Genomic DNA, 21,781 nt, shown 5'->3' with positions numbered 1-21,781 from the left:
TTACAAGACTTCACTATACTTTAATGAGCATTGCATCAGGCCTTCTGAACTTGATTCCATCAAATCTGCTCATAGAATAAAGCCTTTACAGGGTCAGGGCAGAGATGGCGGTAATTGGATCAGCGGTTAATATAGAAATTAAAGTTCTGAAGGGAAACGATTGAAGCCAATCGACAAAATTGCATTGGCTTTAGAGCAGCACTAACTAAAGCTCTGAAGAAGTTGCAAAATCTCATAATACAAGATTCCCACGGTAGAATTAAATAGGTAGGCAACTGGAAGCCGTAAAATGGCTTCTTCTTTTCATCAGAGTTTAAACTGAAATTATTTCCAACTGTATTTTTTGTTGAGAAGGATCTGTTCTTAAAACAATTTAAGAGGGATATTGACAAGCTGGAATGTGTGCAGAGGAGGGCAACCAAGAAGATCAAGGGACTGGAAAGCCTTAGGAAGAACAGTTGACTGAATTAGGGATGGACCTGGAAAAAAGGAGACTTAGATAAGATATAATATATAAAGCAGGGGTCAGCAAACTTTTTCAGCAGGGGGGCAGTCCACTGTCCCTCAAACCTTGTGGGGGGCCAGACTATATTGGGGGGGGGGTATGAACAAATTCCTATGCCCCACAAATAACCCAGAGATGCATTTTAAATAAAAGGACACATTCTACTCATGTAAAAACACGCTGGTTCCTGGACTGTCCGTGGGCCGGATTTAGAAGGCGATTGGGCCGGATCCAGCCCCCGGGCCTTAGTTTGCCTACCATGATCTAAAGGGCTGTCATGTAGAAGAGGGAACAAGCTTGTTTTCTCCTGTCCTGGAGGGTACGACTCAAATCAATCAATTCCAATTTACAAGAAAAGAGATTCCAACTAATCATTTGAAAAAACTTACTGGTAGGAAGAGGTGTTTGACAGTGGGACAGACTCCCTTGAAAGGTGGTGGACTCTCCTTTGGAGGTTTTTAAGCAGAGTTTGGAAGGCCGTCTGTCATGGAAGTTTTAGTTGAGATTCCTACATTGCAGTGGATTACGCTAGAAAGATGACCATTGGGGTCCCTTCCAAGTCTACTGTTCTGTGATTCTATGATAAGAGACTATATAGATCATGGCAGGAGTGCCAACTTGGCCCCATGACCATGAATGCCCGGGGCCGTGGGTGCCATGGCCCAGCCCCTTCATGGGGAATTTTGTATGTGTTTGGGCACCCAGGGCCCTAGGGAGTTGGCACCTATGGATCACAGCCTTGATTTTTCTGTCTTATAAGTTGTTCCATGCACTGTTGGAGCATCCTTGGATGTTAGGAGAAACCAGCTAGAAAATAAAGTCTACAGACTACTATTTGCTTATGTATTTATACCCTGCTCTTCCACTACTATAGCACCAAGCTTACAACAGAGAGAGAGAGAGAAAAAGCATAAATATTTGTAAAACTGCAAAGGAATATTGATGAAGGGGAGAGAGCAGACACATTAAAATTACTTAAAACAGATCAGTACATTTCATTATTCCATTGCAGGCCAAATGCGTGCTGGAAAAAAAATATATTAAGGTGATGACAGAAGAACAAGAGGGAAGAGACCAAATGAACCTCTCAGGATAGGACGTTCCATAACCTAAGTGCAACCAACCAAGCAAACCTGGAGAATGATTCATTGCATCCCAACCAATCACACCCACATTCCAACCAACCAGACCTGGATAATAACCTCTCCAACATACATTAAGGAGCCAGAAGGATGATAGGAGTGTAGGCAGTTGCCAGGGATTCTGGACTCAAACCATTTAGCTAGCTCTTTGAATTAAGCCTGGGGTAAAGAGGTTGTGTTACAGCCTCTACTACATAGTCTTCCCTAGTGTGGCATGTAAAGGGATAGTATATCACGCAAAATGAGTTGTGAACCAGAAATCCCCTGGTTCAAAGATCACCTTTGCCATGAATTCACTTTTCACAAGTTTTTACATATTCAGACTCAGTCTCCATTTGCGATTATGGAGGCATTAACATGGACCAACCTCAATGCACAGCAAGTGTTTTGGACTCTTAAAAGTGCCAAATGTAAGAACAGAAGTGCTTTCTGATATATCTATTTATTTTGTTTCTTTATTTTGTAAAATGTACACACTGCTTGATCGTAACCCCCCCCCCCAATTAAACCTCAAAGTGGTTTACAGAAGATAAAACAGTAAAATCAAGGGGGGGGACGCAACCATACTTTATAACATACAAAAGTTGTTTTTTTTTGCAAATATTTTTTATTACATTTTCTATAAAAACTTCCATCTTTCCATTTTCCACATCACGTATTTTAGTTTGTTGAACCTCCCTCCACTCCTCTGACAGTCATCCATAATAATTCTCCTATTTACACATTTCTTAATATATAGTATCACCTTTAAGTAATTTCTTTATATCCTTATTTACATTTTTGCGATATTCCTCACTTTTCACAAAGCCTCTTTAAAACACACTAGCGTTGTATTCTCCTCACATATAGTTTTCAAATACTCTCTAAATTTTCCCCAATCCTCCAAAAACTTATGGACGCAACCATACTTTATAACATACAAAAGTTAAAGTGTTAAAACAGATTTATATACAGTGGATATCCCATTATGTTAACACTTAAAATATATTTGTCAATTAAACTATCTATGTCAATGGATAAGTCAAGGTAATAGCTATTTAATCCTTACCAAACATAATCAGAACAAAATACAGATTGCTTGTCAGGAAGGAGTTAGGCTGAGAGGCAGAAATTCCCCTACCAGATGGGCTTGTAGCCAGGTGAGATCACAGGCAGGGCAGACCAAATCTAATTTCATACATTGGGTGAACAGAACCTGCCAATAAAAAAAACTGATGAAGCAGTTTTATCAGTATGATAAGAAACAGGTAAGAATGAATTGCATTTGCAGTTGGAAAAGGCAGGAGAGGCAGTTTCTATTAAGAGGCTTATAATGGACTGTGCAGAATTGGGTATTTGTTCTGATTTCTTTCAGGCTGGTGGAAGATTCTGTGGTACTAAAGAATCCTGATTCTAATCTTGCGGAAGTCACCCACTGTTTCATGGGCCCCTTGCAAGCTTGAAGCCCTTGAAGGGCCTTATGCACAAAAGCAAGCATATTGTGAAAAATTGAGGCTTGAAAACACTCCTTACTGAGTAATCTTATGCATATCTATTCTGAAGTGAGTCCCACTGGGACTTACTCCCAGTTTAGTTAGCACAGGACTGCAGCCTTGATGACATAAGAACTGAGGCACTCTGTCTGTTGTTAGAGTGTGCACTGGAAAACATCAGATAAAAGCTAGACTTCTCTTGGCTACCATCATTTCCTCACTAGGGTGCCCTAGCTCACGCCTTGAGGACCACTGAAACAAACTAATTTAAAGTTTAATTAGCTTCTGTCAAAAATAGATCCTGTCAAAAAAAAGCAGATAACCAGCCTCAATAACACAACACAACTGCTATCATTCCTTCCTAGTAATTTGAAGATCAATAAAGAGCAATAAACTTAACAAGGATAATTAAAAATAATCATAGTGAAATGCCACATGCATACTATCTGATCTAATGAGGAAAGGACCTGACAGCCTTCCTATGGCTCATTTCACACTCCCCCTCCCCTCTTTTCCCTCAGCAGTGATGGCCAGCCGAGGCAAGTATTTCCCCCCACCCCCATTTCCATTTCCTTGTTGCTGCAACTAGGAATGGATGTCATTTGTTCACACCTCATAGAAGCATCTGTTGATCGTTCCTTCTGCTCGACTTGATCGCGCAGCATTGTTATGGAGGAGCCGTTTCGCCAGCTGTAAATACAGAACAATATCTGTGGAGAGAGAGGGATTATCTTTGGATTTTCCATCACAGATCCATTCCTTAGTCTGAGAGCAAAGAAGTCTGTCAGAATCCTGACAATATTCCTCTCCCCCACCCCACCCCACCCATTTTTTTATCTCTCATTAACACGTTGCCTTTTCTATGAAACCGGCTTTCATCCTTTCTTCATTTCTTTGGAATTGCAGGGAATTAAAGGGGGAGTGGGAGGGCTGATCTGAAGTACTTTGACACAACTATTGTCGCCACACATTTATAAGCAAGAGAGCATTAGGGATAGATGTGAGGTCCCCATTCACACACTTGAATGCATTTGTGACAAGGACACACTCTTGAGTCATGGGTAGAATGATAAGGAGGTCGCTTAGTTGTCATTTCTCTTTTCTTTTTCCTCAGCCTGGATATTATTATTTTTGTTTGTTGTGCCATTCTTTTTCAGCTTGACAAGTGGACATTACACAATTTTATATTCAAAATTAATTAAGAGGCTCAAGCAACTGTTGCTGGTCCCCACACCACCCCAATTCAAGTGAATCTTTAAGGCCTGGTGTAAAGATTACACAAACTGTAAAAAAAAATAACAGTGACTAACTGCAGGGGGCTCTGTCCCATACATAAAAGAATTGAAAAGAAATATTACAAACTGGACATTTTATGATGTCCCACTTAGACTAGCTACTGATTGTGTCGCTACAATGCGGGCCATAATATTAAAGCTAAAATGGGGAGGGGTGTGTGGAATGGCTTGTAGATTTCATTAAATCTGAGTACTAGGGTAAAAACTTCAGTCACGTGCGACTTTGTGCAGACATTAAAATTAAAATGGGTCACTGAAGCCTATGCATGACCAGCATTAGTGGTACACCCCTGACATGTACCTGTGACTTGGTTTAAATGTGTTATCAGCTGTGTGGATAATGTACATCTAACTTGTCAGAGATTTTTATCTACCTGGTATAACATTTATAGCAGGCCTTTTGTGTACCGAGAGATGGACAGTCTTTTTCAAGGTATTCATCACTCTTAATGAGTTAAAGTATCTTGTTGGGAACTGGGACAGCAGCATGGCTAGCTGCTTGGGCACCTGGGGTAGCACACCTGTCCTGCACCGAAGGGCGGGGTGAGCCACCCATGGGGCGGAGCCTGCAGGTCCCAGGAGAGATGCCTGGGTTGGGTGCACTGCATGCTGATAAGTGCCACTGCCTCCGGTGTGGCGCCCAGTGCCCCCCACCCCTCCTAGCTATACCTTTGGTCTGGGGTTTAAATCATAGATGAGCATTAACCCGCTGTGTAGTTGTGAGTAAGCAGCTTTCTCAATGTGTAAAATTGGGATTAAATAGTAGGATCATACATGAGTGTCACAGAGTGAACACGATAATGGCTGTGATGTTCTTCGTGCAGCAAAGGTGTGAAATGATTATCATTCCTTTGGTTTTTGTTCTATGTCTGTAAACAAGTCCAAATGTTACCTCCCACACACAGAATTCTATTTTAGGAAGTCTATTTTACAAAAAGAACTTGTGAGCAAGGTAATGCAGGGGACTCTGTTTCAAGAGAAACTGAATTCAGAACAAACTCATTTATTAATTCCCTGGATAAAACCCCTTCATATGATCTTATTTTGGAGAAATTCACTCAGTTCCTTTTTGGACTTATTTCCCATGCATCGTGAGTGCTTTGATTTGTAAGACCAAGGTAGAATACAGAACGCGTGGTCGTTATCTGAATGCTCCGCAGTAGGTCCAGGTGCTGCAAATGCTTCCAAAAGATCATTAATCTAACTAATTAAACTAATTGACATCTGAGCCCTTCATGGAACATTGCAATAGGCTCTTTACCATCTCTACACAAGGTAAAAAAAGAACACAACCACCCACAAAAATCTGTGTTGATTTCCCCAGTATTTTTATATCAGCTAGATGTGGAAATAAGGATTCCACGTTTCAAGCTAGGTTGCTTCTATGGCCAGGAGTGCCTTTGCACAGCTTCAGCTCATGTGCTCCTTTGAGATGAAAGACAAGATATAAATGGAAATAATAATAATATGTGCACTCTCCTGGGAAAAGCACATTCACACACGCCTTAGACACATCCAGGCTGGATCACTGGAACATACTCCATGTCACAAAAGTAGCCAATATAGTCTCCTTCAGATCTTGTGGATTGCAGCCCCTAAAGGTCAGGACTTTTAGCAATTCTTTCTTTTTGATATGTGGGTTATTTACACATACAGTATATACAACCTGAGCCTAGGATGGAGCAGCTCACAGCATTACTGCCCCCAAAAGGTCCTGCTCCTCCGTTAAATCACAGCTTTGGATCCAGGTCCAAATCAATCATGTCTCTTTCTCAGCCTGCTTTTCAGCTCAGCTCGCAAAAGGCCACCTTGACTATTGTCCTTCTAACTTCTAGGCAGGTGAGGTGGGGGTGTGGGAGTCCTACCCATTTGCCCTCTGGCACAGAGCAATATCTTTGCTTGTACTATTGTAGGTAAAAAAGGTAAAGGTAAAGGACTCCTGGACGGTTAAGTCCAGACAAAGGCAGCTATGGGGTTGCTGCACTCCTCTCACTTTCAGGCCAAGGGAGCCGGCGTTTGTTCACAGACAGCTTTCTGGGTCATGTGGCCAGCATGACTAAACCACTTCTGGCACACAGAGGACCATGCCAGAACCCAGAGCAAGCACACCAGTGCAAGTAGATAAATAGGTACCGCTGTGGCGGGAAGATAAATGGTGTTTCTGTGCGCTCTGGTTTCTCCAGTGTTTCAGAAGCCAGATCCTGCATCACCATAACTGGGCTGTTTTTATAAGTTATGAATATATTAGGTTCCTCAGTTTGTTCTACACTTCCTCCTCCTTTTTGCAACGAGCAAAGCAGACAATTATATCAAAGGGTTGCTCCCTCTCTGTTTGGGTCCAAGTACAGTCATACCTCGGGTTACAGCTGCTTCATGTTGTGTTTTTTCGGGTTATGGATCGCTGAAACCCAGAGGTACAGGAACGGGTTACTTCCGGGTTTCAGCAGTTGTGCATGCACAGAAGCGCCGAATTGCAACCCGCGCGTGTGCAGACGTACATCCCGCACAGATCATGTTCGCAACCCGAGCATCCACTGTACTCTGTTGGACCATTGAAAATCAGGTCTGCCAGCAGTGATTCAAGCCATGAGGCAATGAATTGTACAGCATCAATTTCTTCTGCTCTTTCTTCAAAAGAATAAGAAATGTAAATTAATTATTCTTTGTCGATTTTCTTCATCTTCCAGCTTGTTGTGTATATCTGTATATTTCCCTTTTTTGTAATTCTTTGATCTTTTTGTCATGGATTTGGCTTAATTCTTTTGTTGCTGTAGTTATTTCTATTAAAGAGTCAAGCATCGTGCTAAGTTCTGTCAGTTTTGTTCCCACTATAAGCATTAGCTCTTTCCAAGTATTTTTAATAAGCTCCTTTATGGTTTCTTGTTGTGCTGCAAACTCTTAAGATATTGTTAGCATTTTCTTTCTCCAGCAAGGAAGAGTCCTCTTTTGAGAGTGGTGCCATCTTTGGCTGTTGCCTGCATTAATGTCCTTATTGAAGTGAGTCTTCTATCACTGGGCAGGAAGAATTGAGTGAAGACTTTCATTTTCAGCTTTTCTGAGTGCTTTTGCATTCCTCTCTCCTTTCTTTGAATTTTTTGAATTCTTTTGAATTTTTTAAGGCAGCAATGGCTTTAGCTCCAAGCAGTTTTTCTGGGCCTGGAGCACAGCTTAGAGTTTAAGTGCCCATCTTATTTCCTTCATAGCCACAGCCACTGGCTCCTTCTTGTAGTCTTTGGGCAAGTGGTCAAGACAGTCTTACTTGACCAAGATTTTGGGTTGTTTTAATTTTGCATCCTGTTGCTGCGCATGGTTTCAAGAATTGCTCTGTTTTTAAAGTTACAGATAGGTAGCCGTGTTGGTCTGCCATAGTCAAAATAAAAAAATTCCTTCCAGTAGCACCTTAAAGACCAACTAAGTTAGTTCTTGGTATGAGCTTTCGTGTGCATGTACACTTCTTCAGATACACTGAAACAGAAGTTGCCAGATCCTTCTATATAGTGAGAAGGTGGGGAGGGGTATTACTCAGAAGGGTGGTGGGAATGGGTGATTGGCAGATAGCTGAGATGAGCCTGTTGACGACTCTTAACGACTGCAATAGGTCTTACAGGATAGGTCTGTTTTTAAACTTTCATTTCTTCTGTATTTTATTGTGCTATTATTGTTCGTTTATTTCATTTGTTTTAAATCGTTGTTGTTGTTGTTGTTGTTGTTGTTGTTGTTGTTGTTGTTGTATTTATACCCTGCCTATCTGGCTGGATTTCCCCAGCCACCCTGGGCAGCTTCCAGCACATATAAAAACATAATAAAACATCAAACCTTAAAAACTTCCCAATACAGGACTGCCTTCAGATGTCTTCTAAAAGTTTTGTACGTGCAGTTCTTTATCTCCTTGACATCTGATGGGAGGGCATTCCACACCTCTGAGAAGCCATTCTGGAGACTCTTGTAGCCAAAAGCCAGGATATAACAAATATTTTAAATAAAAAGAAATACTATATTCTGTTGTACCTCTTAGGCTTTGGAGCTATAATCAAGTGGTTTCTGTCACTGGGGCAGATTCCTAGCTGAGTCTTTCTTCATGATAGTGTTTGCAGCAGATGGTAACTGTATAAGGCTTTTGACATTTTCGATTTAGCAAAAACTTATGGAAAGCCCATAGCACTTAGAAATAAGATTCAGGCTTTAAATAATAAGTGGATGTCTTAAAATAAATGTTTATGGGAACCTTAAGCAAAATTGGAGTATATGAGAGTTCAAGAGTCTTATAAATATGCATTGGGGTTCCCATTCCCATGTGTTAGGCCTGAGATACAGGATATTTGCCTTTTGGAACCTTTAATGGAAACCCATTCTTAGGTCGACTTCTAGAAATACTCAAAGTAATAACTTTTTTCTTATACCTTTGGAGATGAACATCAATCAGTTCTAGATTAAGAGCAAATAGATTCAACTTTCTCTTTGCCCACATTTTAGTTCAAGGAGAGAAGAGAGGGAATGAATAATGAAAAGCTGGTTCAGGTCTTGCAAGAAAGAAACCCCACACAAATTATATCACATCCTAGCAGAACCTATGCACTCTTACCTGGGAGAAGTCCCACTAAACTCACTGGATCTGAGTAAACATGTATATAAAATTGTACTCTCGGAGCTAGCACTTAAGAGACATATAACTTAGAAGTAAACATAAAATGCACATATCAAAGGTAAACCACTGGAATAAATTTTACTCCCTCTCTTGTCATTGGAAGTATAGTCTGTATGTAGAACTGTCTTGCAGCAAAAAAGATATATTAATACGTAATTCCCTCACACCTCCAATTGTTTCAACATGTCCAGAGATGTTTATGTGCACTACTTCAATTCGAGTTCCATGGAAGGAAAGTAGGATATAAACTAACTGAATATATAATACAGTGTTTTAAAACCCTTTGCCACAGCTCAGCAGCAGGGTATTTTATAAAACAAATTATCCCATCAAAAGTGGTGAAATATGTCTAATAGAAATCTGATGGAAATATGAATAGTTAACACAGCAGCTGAAAAAATTGTCCTGTACCACATGAAGCTACAAGACAAGGTGTTTTCCATTCCTTTGGCATTCTAGTTTCGAAGTCAAAAGTGCCAGGTTTTCTGAGCTATGAAGTGAAGCCCTTCTATCCTTAAAAACAAAACATGGTAGGTGTTTGCTGTATGTTTGTCATAGTTGGCATAAATAAATAACTATTTAATTTGTGTAGTCTATATGATATTACCCTCAAACACCAGCCTGTAAATTTGGATTTATCCAATATTGTTATGTACTGAGTTGAATAGGATCCAAAATGCAGCAGTCTGATTGGTCCTAGAACAATAGGATTCAGAATGCAGCAGTCTGATTGGTCCTAGAACAATGCAGCAGTCTGATTGGTCTGAGGGAACCACCCAATCCAGCTCCAGATGGAAGTGAATCCACAACCTGATTGGCCTACAGGAGAATTCTGGAATTAACCAATCACGTGCAGCCCATTGTGTAAATAATGTATATAAAGCAGATACTTCGGGGAAATATTCATTCCCTCCTCACCACTATGAGCTGAATAAAGAGCATGAAATTCACTCTCGACTCTGAGTATATTTCAAATATGGAGATAAATTGGAGAAAATCTGACTCCAGACCATTCCATAGCACAGACAATCTGTTTCAGTGTTTTAGGCTCAGTCCTTCCTTTCTTCTACTTTCTTCTACTGCCTCTTCCATGCCCACCACTTCCCCAATGCTTTCATTTCTTTTCTGCCTGTGCTCACAGCTATTTCCAGTACACACCTGAATGTGTTTAAATCATCATCATCATCATCATCATCCTGTTATTTGCACAAAACCAGAAAACTGCATGTGCAGATTACCGTATTTTTTTGCACCATAACACTCACTTTTTTCCTCCTAGAAAGTAAGGGGAAATGTCTGCGCGTCTTATGGGGAAAATGCCTACGGGTGGCATGCCTACAGATTTTCCTCCTCTAAAAACTACGTGTGTGTTATGGTCGGGTGCGTGTTATAGAGCGAAAAATACGGTACATTAAAAATTATACACTATATACATTGGGCAGCAATCTGAAAAATGTGTGCTCAGAATTTACAATTTTGTCAGGAGCTTAGGCTATAGTGTATATATTTCTTTTTTCCCTCGGTTTTGCACAAAACCAGAAAACTGTACTAACAACTTCACAATTGCCTTTTCATACTCCTAAGTGGGATTTAAAAAGCAATAACAGCAAGGTGAGCATGCAACAAGCTGTGCGCGTGCCGTGTCATAACAGAATAGATAGCATAACAGGACCAGTGACATAATGCACAACAGAAGCAATGACATAATGCACAAAAAGGAATACCTACTGGTAGGAATGGGAAAGACCAAAGTTGCTCTTCATATACAAATTTTAATATGTGTGAGTGCGGACTACTCCACACTCAAGTGGCAATTCAAGTGGCAAAAGAGTGCATTAACAGCTACATAATGCTGAAATGTGGATAAGCCGAGCCTCATTGCTAGGATCGAAGACAAATCGTTCTCTGTGGGGTTTTCAGTCTGTGTCACCTCTGCCAAGACAGCTGCTTTAAAAAGAAAAAAGGCAATTAGTGATGCATTTGTGCTTCAGGGGTTTTCGTTTCCAATGCGGGGAAACTACTTTGCAATAACTGGCCTGAACTCCACCCCACCCCACTGCCACCTTCCTCATGTGAATCACTCACTTCAGAAACAAAGCAGTTTCAAGGCACTCAGGTTGCAGATTTTTAAATTAATCTGGCCCCAAATGAGCCTTCCACCGTCTTGAATTCCAGCAGCATAAAATACCTGCCCAGCATCAGCACCGAAAATTTAATATAGTTTCCGCGGTAAACTATGGGAGACCGGAGAATTTGAAAGTAAAGTTTATTGCACTAGTAACTCAGAGAAGCAATTCCTAAAACTCATGACACTTTTAGCCAGGGGGTTAGTAGTAGCAGAGAAACAGAAATCATTTTGTTGAGGGCTGCCATGTACCTGGAATTAAAAACCATCTGTCTTGGAAACAGTAAGGAATGTTTTGCATGACACACAGATGCTCCCGCATTTCAGTGTAAATCATATCCCCGTGCTTCTGAAGGAATAATTCTCTATGAGGGCTTCATGTGACATAGGTCCAGCTGTTTTTGATGCCAGAGTTTTAAGAGACTCAGGCAAGACTGGGGTAAAGAACATGGGGAAGCCTCATGCTGAACTGTATTTGGGACTCCTCATGTCTCTTGCCTGTAAATCACACTCTTATATCTGCTAGCACATCTGCACACAGAGAGGCTTCCAGCTTGTGGAAATCAGTGTTGCTGGATAAGTTTCACATTCTGTTATTGGTAATGATTTAGAGAATACTGCATTGCAAATTTTGCTGCAGTTGGGGTTGGATCTTTTACTTCCCAGTCTTGTAACAAGGATAAAAGTTTGTCTTCTTTATTGCATGTTCAGGCCCTTTCAAAATCATGCTATTATTGACTTCTAAATATTTCTGAATTATTTCCCCTCTTTCTGAAGATACCACTAAAATTCTCATTAATTCTCTTACTGTATGCAGGTCTGATGATTGCAATTAGCTGCTCATTGGTCTTCCTTGATTCATAAAAATACAAAGAATGGTATCTTCGTTTTCTCTCATTTTTCAGGCTCATAAATATGATAATGTCTTTTGGTTTCCTTGCCCTGCCTTCTTGACTCTTATGTTCATTTTTTAAAAATACATCTTTTAAATGCTTACAGTTTGTCATTCTTCTTTATCTTTGTTCTTTAATTTATTTTAAATTCTTAGTGCTATGCACCAGAGTTGTTAAATCTGGTCCTGGGTTTGCACAGGATTAGAAGCTTCGAGAAACTGAATGTCATTGAAGATTTAGAGAACACCACTCGACAGGGTAGTCGTATTACTCTTGAAGGAATAGGAATCATAGAGCAAAATGAAACTCCCCAGTCCAAATGGCAACTAATGATAGTGCAAATTAGGGAATACAGTGGTACCTCAGGTTACATACGCTTCAGGTTACATACGCTTCAGGTTACAGACAGAAATAAGGCAGAAATAGTGTTTAAGGTTAAGAACTTTGCTTCAGGATGAGAACAGAAATCGTGCTCCGGTGGCGCAGCAGCAGCAGGAGGCCCCATTAGCTAAAGTGGTGCTTCAGGTTGAGAACAGTTTCAGGTTAAGAACGGACCTCCGGAACGAATTAAGTACTTAACCCGAGGTACCACTGTACGAGAAGAGCCTGCTGGATCTGCCAAGGGCCTCTCTATTCCAGCATCCTGTTCTCATCAAGCAAGCAGAATTCAGGCACAAGAAAACCATGGAAAGGGGGAATGGATGCAACAGAGTTTCCTTGAAGAATGCATGGCACCCTGAGCACATTCCTCGCTGCAACATTTTGTTACAGGTCCCACTTTTTTGCAAACTTAATGTTATTAAGTCTGCAAAATGGGGTTAAAATATTTCAGAGGGTTTTTTTCTGGATAACTAAGAACACTGATATCTAGTGATGTCAGACATAGCTATGTGTTGGTAGTGCAACAGCAGGGATCATTTAGTTTGCAATTTAAAGAGTTATTTCTGTTAACATTAGCCAAGGCGTGTGTGTGTGTGTGTGTGTGTGTGTGTGTAGATGTTGCTTAGCAACCAGGCAAAGTGGCATGATTGTTGCTGAGGCAGCATGTGCTCTGATTGGTTGTGTAGTTCTGCAGAAGCTTTCCTCTGTATGTTTAATGTAATGTCTTCCAGCTTAGGTACAAGGCCTGACCAAAAGACGACAAATCCTCCCTGCTCCTTTCCTCTCAAATTACTGTATACACTGTTTCCCCCACCCCATCTTCCCCAGTACAGTTTTACGAGACCTTTTCTCTCTGAACTCTGTTTGTGTTATATAAGTGGCTTGGCTAACAACAGCTTTTGCAAATGACCACATGGGAGAGGAAGAGCCCAATGTTTCTAGTCCCTCAGCTACACAAATGGAGTGACCCTGCATCCCTTCTCAGCCTGATGGAATAGTGAACAAGATGGCGGAGGGAGGAGTCTAGCTTCTCAGCTGAGAAACTCCTGTAGGGGCTCCTGTATCCCTCCGTCCCTCTGTTCTAGCCATATGACAGTACTGGCTTAATAAGTGGCTAAGGAACAGGAAACATGACTATTTTGTAATGGCGAGAAATGGGGAGAAATATTTGTTGGTGAAGTTTTGGAACTTTTTTTTCAGGCCTCTTCTTTGGGCACTTTTAATTTCTCTTCACAGATTCTGCTGGGTTACCAAAAAGAGAAAAGAAAACCACATAAAAGCTAGTAAGATTTTCTTGTTTAGCTTTATTGCAATTGGTCATCAGTAAGGAAACAAAAGAACAGGTGCCTGAAAAGGCCCATTAGAAACATTCTCAAAACAACTCTAGCTGCAATTAAAACAGAAGAGAACAAAAAACTCAATTGTGTTTTCCACAAAAACAGCAGTATTTAGACATTTATAGAATAATGGTCCCACTATTTCAAGAGACATGTGGCAATATACTTTTAATAGAATAGAATATTTTAAAACCTAATTTTATTGTTTAAATTAGACCAAATTCTTAACATTGTATTTTATCAATCATTTTTATTTATATTTTATGTAAACCATTTAGAGGCTTTGATGATGGTATAAGAGGTATAAAAATTCTGTTACATAATACGTTAAAAAAATGGGGGGTTGGTAACAGCTGCCACCTGCATATGAAAATATTCAGTATTGAAATGAACCTCTTCTCCTCCAATTGAATGAAGTGTAGTTTAGTTACCCCTATTACAGTGGACCCTTTAGTTACGTACCACTCTGGATACGTAACCTTCGGGTTACGAATGTGGCAAAGCTGGAAATGTATAATTCCAGGTTTTGCTGCACATGCGCACAGAAGTGGTGCCTCTGCCTACAGACTTTTGGGGTTGTGGACGGACCCCCAAAATGAATTTAATTTGTATCCAGGGGGTCCACTGTATATAACTTAGGAAGCATTGATTTCCTCCCCCTCCCAATCCATCTCTCTCTCTCTCTCTCACTCACACACACACACACACACACACACACACACACACATTTATTTATATTTATTTTATTACATTTATATCCTACCTTTATTATTTCACAGGGTCCCAGACTGAGTACACATAGCTCCCAGCTAGTATCCCATCCAAGCACTGGCCGGACTCAGAGCTACTTAGCTGGAGTAAGATAGATAGATAGATAGATAGATAGATAGATAGATAGATAGATTCTTTATTGTCATTACACTAGTGCAACATTGCACCAGTGCAACGAAATTGGATGCCATCCCTTAAAAACAAAAGCAAAACAACAGCAACAACCAAACAAACCACCTTCCAACCACACCCAACCATGGTGGCCTCATGTGCTTTAAGACTTTGGTATTTTTTATATTATAAACTTGAGAGCAGGGACTGCCTTGTTTGGCTCAGTTTAGCTTTGATGTTGTTGTTTTTGGCTGAAAGGTAGCGTAAAAACCCCCAATAAATAAGTAAAATGCAGCAAGACAAGGTTGCATCTCATTTGTGATGCTAACATGCTGGGAACAGGGGTTCATTTGCCAGTATACAGAAAGAAAGAGGCAGGAAAGAGCTGCTTAAGGAACTGGAGACAATAAGAAGTTACCGCAAGTCCGTTCTGGCCATATTGCATCATCATGTAACCACAGTCTCATCCGCACTGTATGTTTAAAACTCTTTTGGACCACTTGTAACAGTCATGGCTTCCCCTAGACAATCCTGTAGCTTGTTAAGGGTGCTGAACTCACAAGCCTGCAGTTCCCTGGACCCTCCACAAACGATAGTTCCCAGGATTATCCATTGCTATTATAAGAGTGCTCTAAACGCAGCCACAGAAATGGGTATGAATTAACCCTAAGCAATCTTTCTTACAGACGCAACTGTATGCTACAGTTCTGCTATCTGGAGACAAGCACTTCATGAGAGGGCTTAAAGTATGGGGTGGAAACATGGACTACAACTCCCTTCATCTCTGATCACTGACCATGGTGGCTGGGGCTGATGGGAGTTGTAGTGTAATATCTGGAGGGCCACAACTTTCCCAGGCTTGCTTTCAAACTGATCTGATTTCCATGCAAAGCAATTATCTCTAGTCTTATATTGTTTTTTAAAACAACAACACCACCAACGATAACATGTTACAAATATATTAAAATGCTGCACATGGACAACCCAGACTGTGTCTGCACAAGGGCGCTAATGCATACATGGGCATTTTTCCAGTGTGTATGTATGTTTGTGTGCTGTTGCCCACGCAACAGTGCTTTTGGTTTAATGCCTCTGCAATCTCTCTTGACATTTTCCATCCATATTAGTGGGTGGAGCTTGCTGGGGTGTATCTGTGCTCTGTGTTGTCGTCCCCTCCCCTCATTTAATACTCCCCCACACCCTGCAAGTCCCAGAAACTTGAGGCCTGTATTGTGGGATGTGCACAGGTATTTGTCTACCTGTGCATGTGCACTGTTTTTAGAAAAAAAAGTTTTCCAGATTTAACCTGGACTGGGAAAATCTTGATTTAATGGGACAAAAGTGCAGGCTGCCAGTTGGATGAAGAAGACATCTTGTGGGCAATGCCAAAGAAACCTGAGGCAGCTACAAATACACATTAAACTCCTGTGTAGTTGAGCCCTCCACTATGTGGATTGATTTACAGTGACATGGACAAGCCTGTTGTTGTTGTTGTTTAGTCGTTTAGTCGTGTCCGACTCTTCGTGACCCCATGGACCAGAGCACGCCAGGCACTTCTGTCCTCCACTGCCTCCCGCAGTTTGATCAAACTCATGCTAGTAGCTTCAAGAACACCATCCAACCATCTCATTCTCTGTCGTCCCCTTCTCCTTGTGCCCTCCATCTTTCCCAACATCAGGGTCTTTTCCAGGGAGTCTTCTCTTCTCATGAGGTGGCCAAAGTATTGGAGCCTCAGCTTCACGATCTGTCCTTCCAGTGAGCGCTCAGGGCTGATTTCCTTCAGAATGGAGAGGTTTGATCTTCTTGCAGTCCATGGGACTCTCAAGAGTCTCCTCCAGCACCATAATTCAAAAGCATCAATTCTTCGGCGGTCAGCCTTCTTTATGGTCCAGCTCTCACTTCCATACATCACTACTGGGAAAACCATGGCTTTTACTATACGGACCTTTGTTGGCAAGGTGATGTCTCTGCTTTTTAAGATGTTGTCTAGGTTTGCCATCGCCTTTCTCCCAAGGAGCAGGCGTCTTTTAATTTCGTGACTGCTGTCACCATCTGCACTGATCATGGAGCCCAAGAAAGTAAAATCTCTCACTGCCTCCATTTCTTCCCCATCTATTTGCCAGGAGGTGATGGGCCCAGTGGCCATGATCTTCGTTTTTTTGATGTTGAGCTTCAGACCATATTTTGCGCTCTCCTCTTTCACCCTCATTAAAAGGTTCTTTAATTCCTCTTCACTTTCTGCCATCAAGGTTGTGTCATCTGCATATCTGAGGTTGTTGATATTTCTTCCGGCAATCTTAATTCCGGCTTGGGATTCATCCAACCCAGCCTTTCGCATGATGAATTCTGCATATAAGTTAAATAAGCAGGGAGACAATATACAGCCTTGCCGTACTCCTTTCCCAATTTGGAACCAATCAGTTGTTCCATATCCAGTTCTAACTGTAGCTTCTTGTCCCACATAGAGATTTCGCAGGAGACAGATGAGGTGATCAGGCACTCCCATTTCTTTAAGAACTTGCCATAGTTTGCTGTGGTCAACACAGTCAAAGGCTTTTGCATAGTCAATGAAGCAGAAGTAGATGTCTTTCTGGAACTCTCTAGCTTTCTCCATAATCCATCGCATGTTTGCAATTTGGTCTCTGGTTCCTCTGCCTCTTCTAAATCCAGCTTGCACTTCTGGGAGTTCTCGGTCCACATACTGCTTGAGCCTTCCTTGTAGAATTTTAAGCATAACCTTGCTAGCATGTGAAATGAGTGAAATTGTGCGGTAGTTGGAGCATTCTTTGGCACTGCCTTTCTTTGGGATTGGGATGTAGACTGATCTTCTCCAATCCTCTGGCCACTGCTGAGTTTTCCAAACTTCCTGCTATTATTTCTGCCATGCCATTGAGATCAACAGATAGCCTTTAAGCAGCTTCAGAAAAGTGATGCTTACCTGTGTAGAGTGTGGTGCCTTGGTTCATGACCTTGGTTTCCAAACCCATTAATTCCCCTTCTAAAAAACCACCAAAGGCAGAATAAAACCAAAAGGGGAAATGGCCTGCTTTAATTTTAAAGCTTATAGTAGTGTTGGGAAGGAGATGCATTTTGACGGAGTGAAGCAAAATACTTTAGAGATGTAAGGCTGGGAATTACAGCTACTCAACAACCCCTTGAGAGAAACTTACTGCTCTCAATCTGAATAACAGACTGAGATGGGGAGATGGTATTTAAAGCATTCCTGTGTGTTACATATTTCACAGCTTCATTCACGCAGGGAAGGGGGGGGCAAACATACACACAAAAGTTGTGTTTCTTTTAAAGCATGCATAGACATCTGCAAGAGATCTCCAAGCACAGAACTGTGACAGATCAGAAGGGGGGGTGGGGGGGAGTGTCATTAGCTGAATACTACTAGTAACATCTTGGCTCTCCAGAAGTCTTTGCTCTTTAAATTCTATTTTTTTTAAAAAAAAGGAACAAAGCAAGGGCTTGTGTTGGGGAAAAGTAATAGAAAAGCTGCCTAGTAGAGAGCCAATATGATGAGGCAGATGTGGAACAGTTGCTTTTTCATCTGCACTTCTTGCAAGCTAGCTCTTTTCCTTACCATGATTTTCTTCTGTTCTTTCTTCTTGGTGTGCAACGAAAACAGATGGGTGCTTCTCCAGGAAAGAGTGGGACACCTCGAGAAACCTTTTCGGATCTCCTTGGAATATATTGCTAGTGGGAACAGAAGTGTAGCTGTCATTGATTCCTTTGCAATGAAGAACTGCAGCACAGGTAAAGATTCTGTCTTTCTCCCCACCCTAATTCTAATGTATTCCACTTACAAGGTTGTGGGCACAGTAGCACACATACACATATATGCTTTGTTTTGTAAAAATTCTGCCTATGGAAATGCTTTGGGGAATATATTTTTTCCATTCAGTGCTTTCATCCTAATCTCAAATCCACTAGTGTCTGCACTACAGTGGTGCCTCGCAAGACGAAAAGAATCTGTTCTGTGATTCTCTTCGTCTAGCGGTTTTTTCGTCTTGCGAAGCAAGCCCATTGACGGATTAGCGGATTAGCGCTATTAGCGGCTTTTAGCGGCTTATCTGCTGATTGGATCAGCTGATAAGCGGCTTAGCGGCTTAGAAAAAGGGGGGGAGGGGGAAAAACCAGCAGGAACTCGCAAGACATTGTCGTCTTGCGAAGCAAGCCCATAGGAAATTCGTTTTGCGAAGCACCTCCAAAACGGAAAACTCTTTCGTCTAGCGAGTTTTCCGTCTTGCGAGGCATTCGTCTTGCGGGGCACCACTGTAATAGAAAGACGGTGCTGCTTTGGGCACTGAATAGAAAAGAAAACTATTAATGGCATGACCAATTGTTTTGTTCAAGTACTCATAATAGAGTAAATAAAGCAGCTCAGTTGTTGTTTTCTACAAAAATTGGATAGAATTTTATGTTTATTTCTTATACATGCAGTGCAATTATATGCATATTGACTCAGAAGCAAGCCCTACTGTGTTCAGTGGGGTGTGTTCTCTGGCAAGTGTGTGCGAGATTGGAGTCTCAGGTTCCAGTCTTATCCTCAGTGATCAAGGAGTAGGGGCTCAGGGTCCCACTGAACATAATGAAGTTTACGTCTGAGTAGATATGTAAAGAACTGCATGGTCTGTCTCTTTATGGCAATATGCTGCTGTTGTCAACTCACTCCCATGGTAGGTGTTCCCAAGCCAACGCAGTGTAGTGCTTAGCATACTGGATTCCAAAGAGATATTTGTCCAAATCTCATCTCATTCATAATATACTGTGAGGGATCTCGGGCCAGTCATACCCACTCTGTGTGCCTCTGCCTGTTCTACCTTACAGAGCTATTGCAAGGATAAAGCAAGAGACCATTTTGACTCCCTAAATGAAGGGTGGGATATAAGCAAAATAAGAAACACATAAGAAAAGGTTTCAGATGGGTTGGAGGTGGAGATGACACCAAAATGCTGCCTGCATAGAAATCCAAATCATATCTGGGGGTCTGTTTGAGAAAAAGCCTATTGAAGACAAGAAAAGTTTCTCAAAAGGGTCTGCAAATCGATAAGTCAAGAATAGTTATGATTTTACCTTCAGTGAAATTTTAAATGAATGAAACCAATGCCTGCCATATTTAGAACTGGGAGTCTTTCCACTTTCTATCTATCTAAAGCTCCATCTCTCTTCTTGAATCCCAGTCCCCTACTTTTGCCTACAACCTAGTGATATCCAATGAGTCTTTCTTCTTCTTTTCTGCCCTGTTCTGTCATTAGTATTCAGTATTTAACACAGCAGTCTATGACTCTGTTTTGAATAGGTTGTTACTCTTACTGATGTCAAATGAAATTGAATGTTGTCTCTAATCAATCAAAGTTGATTGATTTGGTGATCTGAATTACTTGTGCGTAATATTTCTTGGCTCATGATGAATGTGAAAAATTTGGCATTCTGGATACTGCAAGGCTTGGGTTTTGGTCTTTCAGTAACCAGTGCTTTTTTGCTAGAAAAACTGGTGCAAAAACTCCCTAGGTTGTTGAGCTTCTTTTAGGGAGCCGCCAAAATTGTACAGGTTGAAACGCATCTTACACAGACTTCACTTCCACAACCGCAACTTTTTAAGCACTTCCACCTTGCTTGCCAGGCTCTGGGAGGGTTGTGCAAGGCAGAGTTGCAGTGGTCTATTGTGATTGCATCCCCTTGACCCGGTGCCCTCTCCTACAGTCTGCTGGGTTCAAGTCTGCTGGGTTCAGGTGTGTGTATCTGAAGATGGGTGGCTAGGACAGACTATGGATTATTTATATTTTCAAATCTCAGCAGGTTGTAATCTGACCCTGGGACTAATGTGAATGTGGTAAGAATGAACAGGTACACAATACAAGGAGAACCTGGTGGAACTCTAGCAGGGGGGAAGCATGTTAACAGGTTTCAACACTGACTAGTTGCTGTAATTTCAAAACTTGCAGTAGGTATGTGCTAAGTTCTTACTGATTTCATATGAAGCAAGATAGCTCCAACTCATAGTACCTGGAGATAATGTTTAACTCTATAGTTACCACAGTATGTTTCACGCCTTATAGAGAGGCATTCTTCTTATTACACAGAATGTATGTGTGTGAGAGGATAAGAGGTAACCTTGGTTTAGGAACTTAAGAGGCTCTATATTCCTGTTGTACCACATATTTGTTACGTGATATTAAGACAGTTGCCGAAGTTGCAGTTCTAACTCTGAATAAATCATTTGAAGTTGTTTCCAATTTCTTTTGATGCCGTTTGCTAGAACAAGGCTTTATTTTTTTTTACTCTAGGTTTCTCCTTTTCAAAGAAAAATAACAATACTTCTTTCCACCACTGTGGTGGTTTTAGGATAAATTAAAAACTGTAAAAGCAATCTGTGAAGTATGATGTACTTTAAAGCCTAGTGGGAGTTGTTATCCAGCTGTGTTTAGGTAACTTAATTCATATCTATGGGCGCTGTGAAGGGCCAGATGGACAGTTTTGCAATTTCTGCTGGCAACAACTTAAATCTAGAATGGAAATGTATAAGGAGAAACATAAAAGTATTAAAAGACTAGTAGGTTCTGTTCCTTTGCCTGGCAGAAGAATGACTCAGTGCCTGCCAGTAATGCTGTCTAAATAGCTAAAGAAGCAGAGCTGTAGGAACCCACCTTCTAGGAAGCAGAGCCTGGAGCAGAGAGCTGAATTAAACTACGGGGGTGTTCATATTACAGTCTTTAGAGCTCAGTGAAGTTGTCCTCCCCCCCCCCCCTTGCATTTCATAGCACTTTCCCCTAGCTGCTCACAACAACAGAGCAATTAATGTCTGGTGTGTATCAGTTTGTCACACCTAGGCTGGAGATGAATCAGGAAAGGCTTAAGGACCAACTGGCGTGAAGCTGGTTTGAGAAACAACATTCTCTAACAGTAGTATTTCACAACAAAGTACAGGATACATATGCATTTTGCATAGCATTGTGCAGACACAGATTAAAAACTCAGCACTGGAAATGCAGTGAGTGCACAGCAAACAAGAGTGTGAACACAGCCTAAATGAATTTTGTAGGTAGAAACCCACCCACTCGGATCTGCTTTGGGGTTTCTCCTCCAACCTTCCAG

At 41.2% G+C, this 21,781-nt stretch overlaps 1 protein-coding gene across 1 annotated transcript in view; it reads left to right on the top strand.

The window, feature by feature from the left end:
* Positions 1–21,781, top strand: part of ALK (ALK receptor tyrosine kinase) — a 599,157-nt gene that overhangs the window by 368,015 nt on the left and 209,361 nt on the right. Inside the window, exon 5 of the mRNA XM_083496014.1 lies at positions 18,312–18,439. Within this exon, the coding sequence (XP_083352140.1) occupies positions 18,312–18,439 (128 nt within the window). The remainder of the gene's footprint in view (positions 1–18,311; positions 18,440–21,781) is intronic.

Source organism: Podarcis liolepis, assembly GCF_965112155.1.
Source record: "Podarcis liolepis genome assembly, chromosome: 3".
NCBI lineage: Eukaryota > Metazoa > Chordata > Lepidosauria > Squamata > Lacertidae > Podarcis > Podarcis liolepis.
This window is presented reverse-complemented; position numbering and strand designations above follow the sequence as displayed.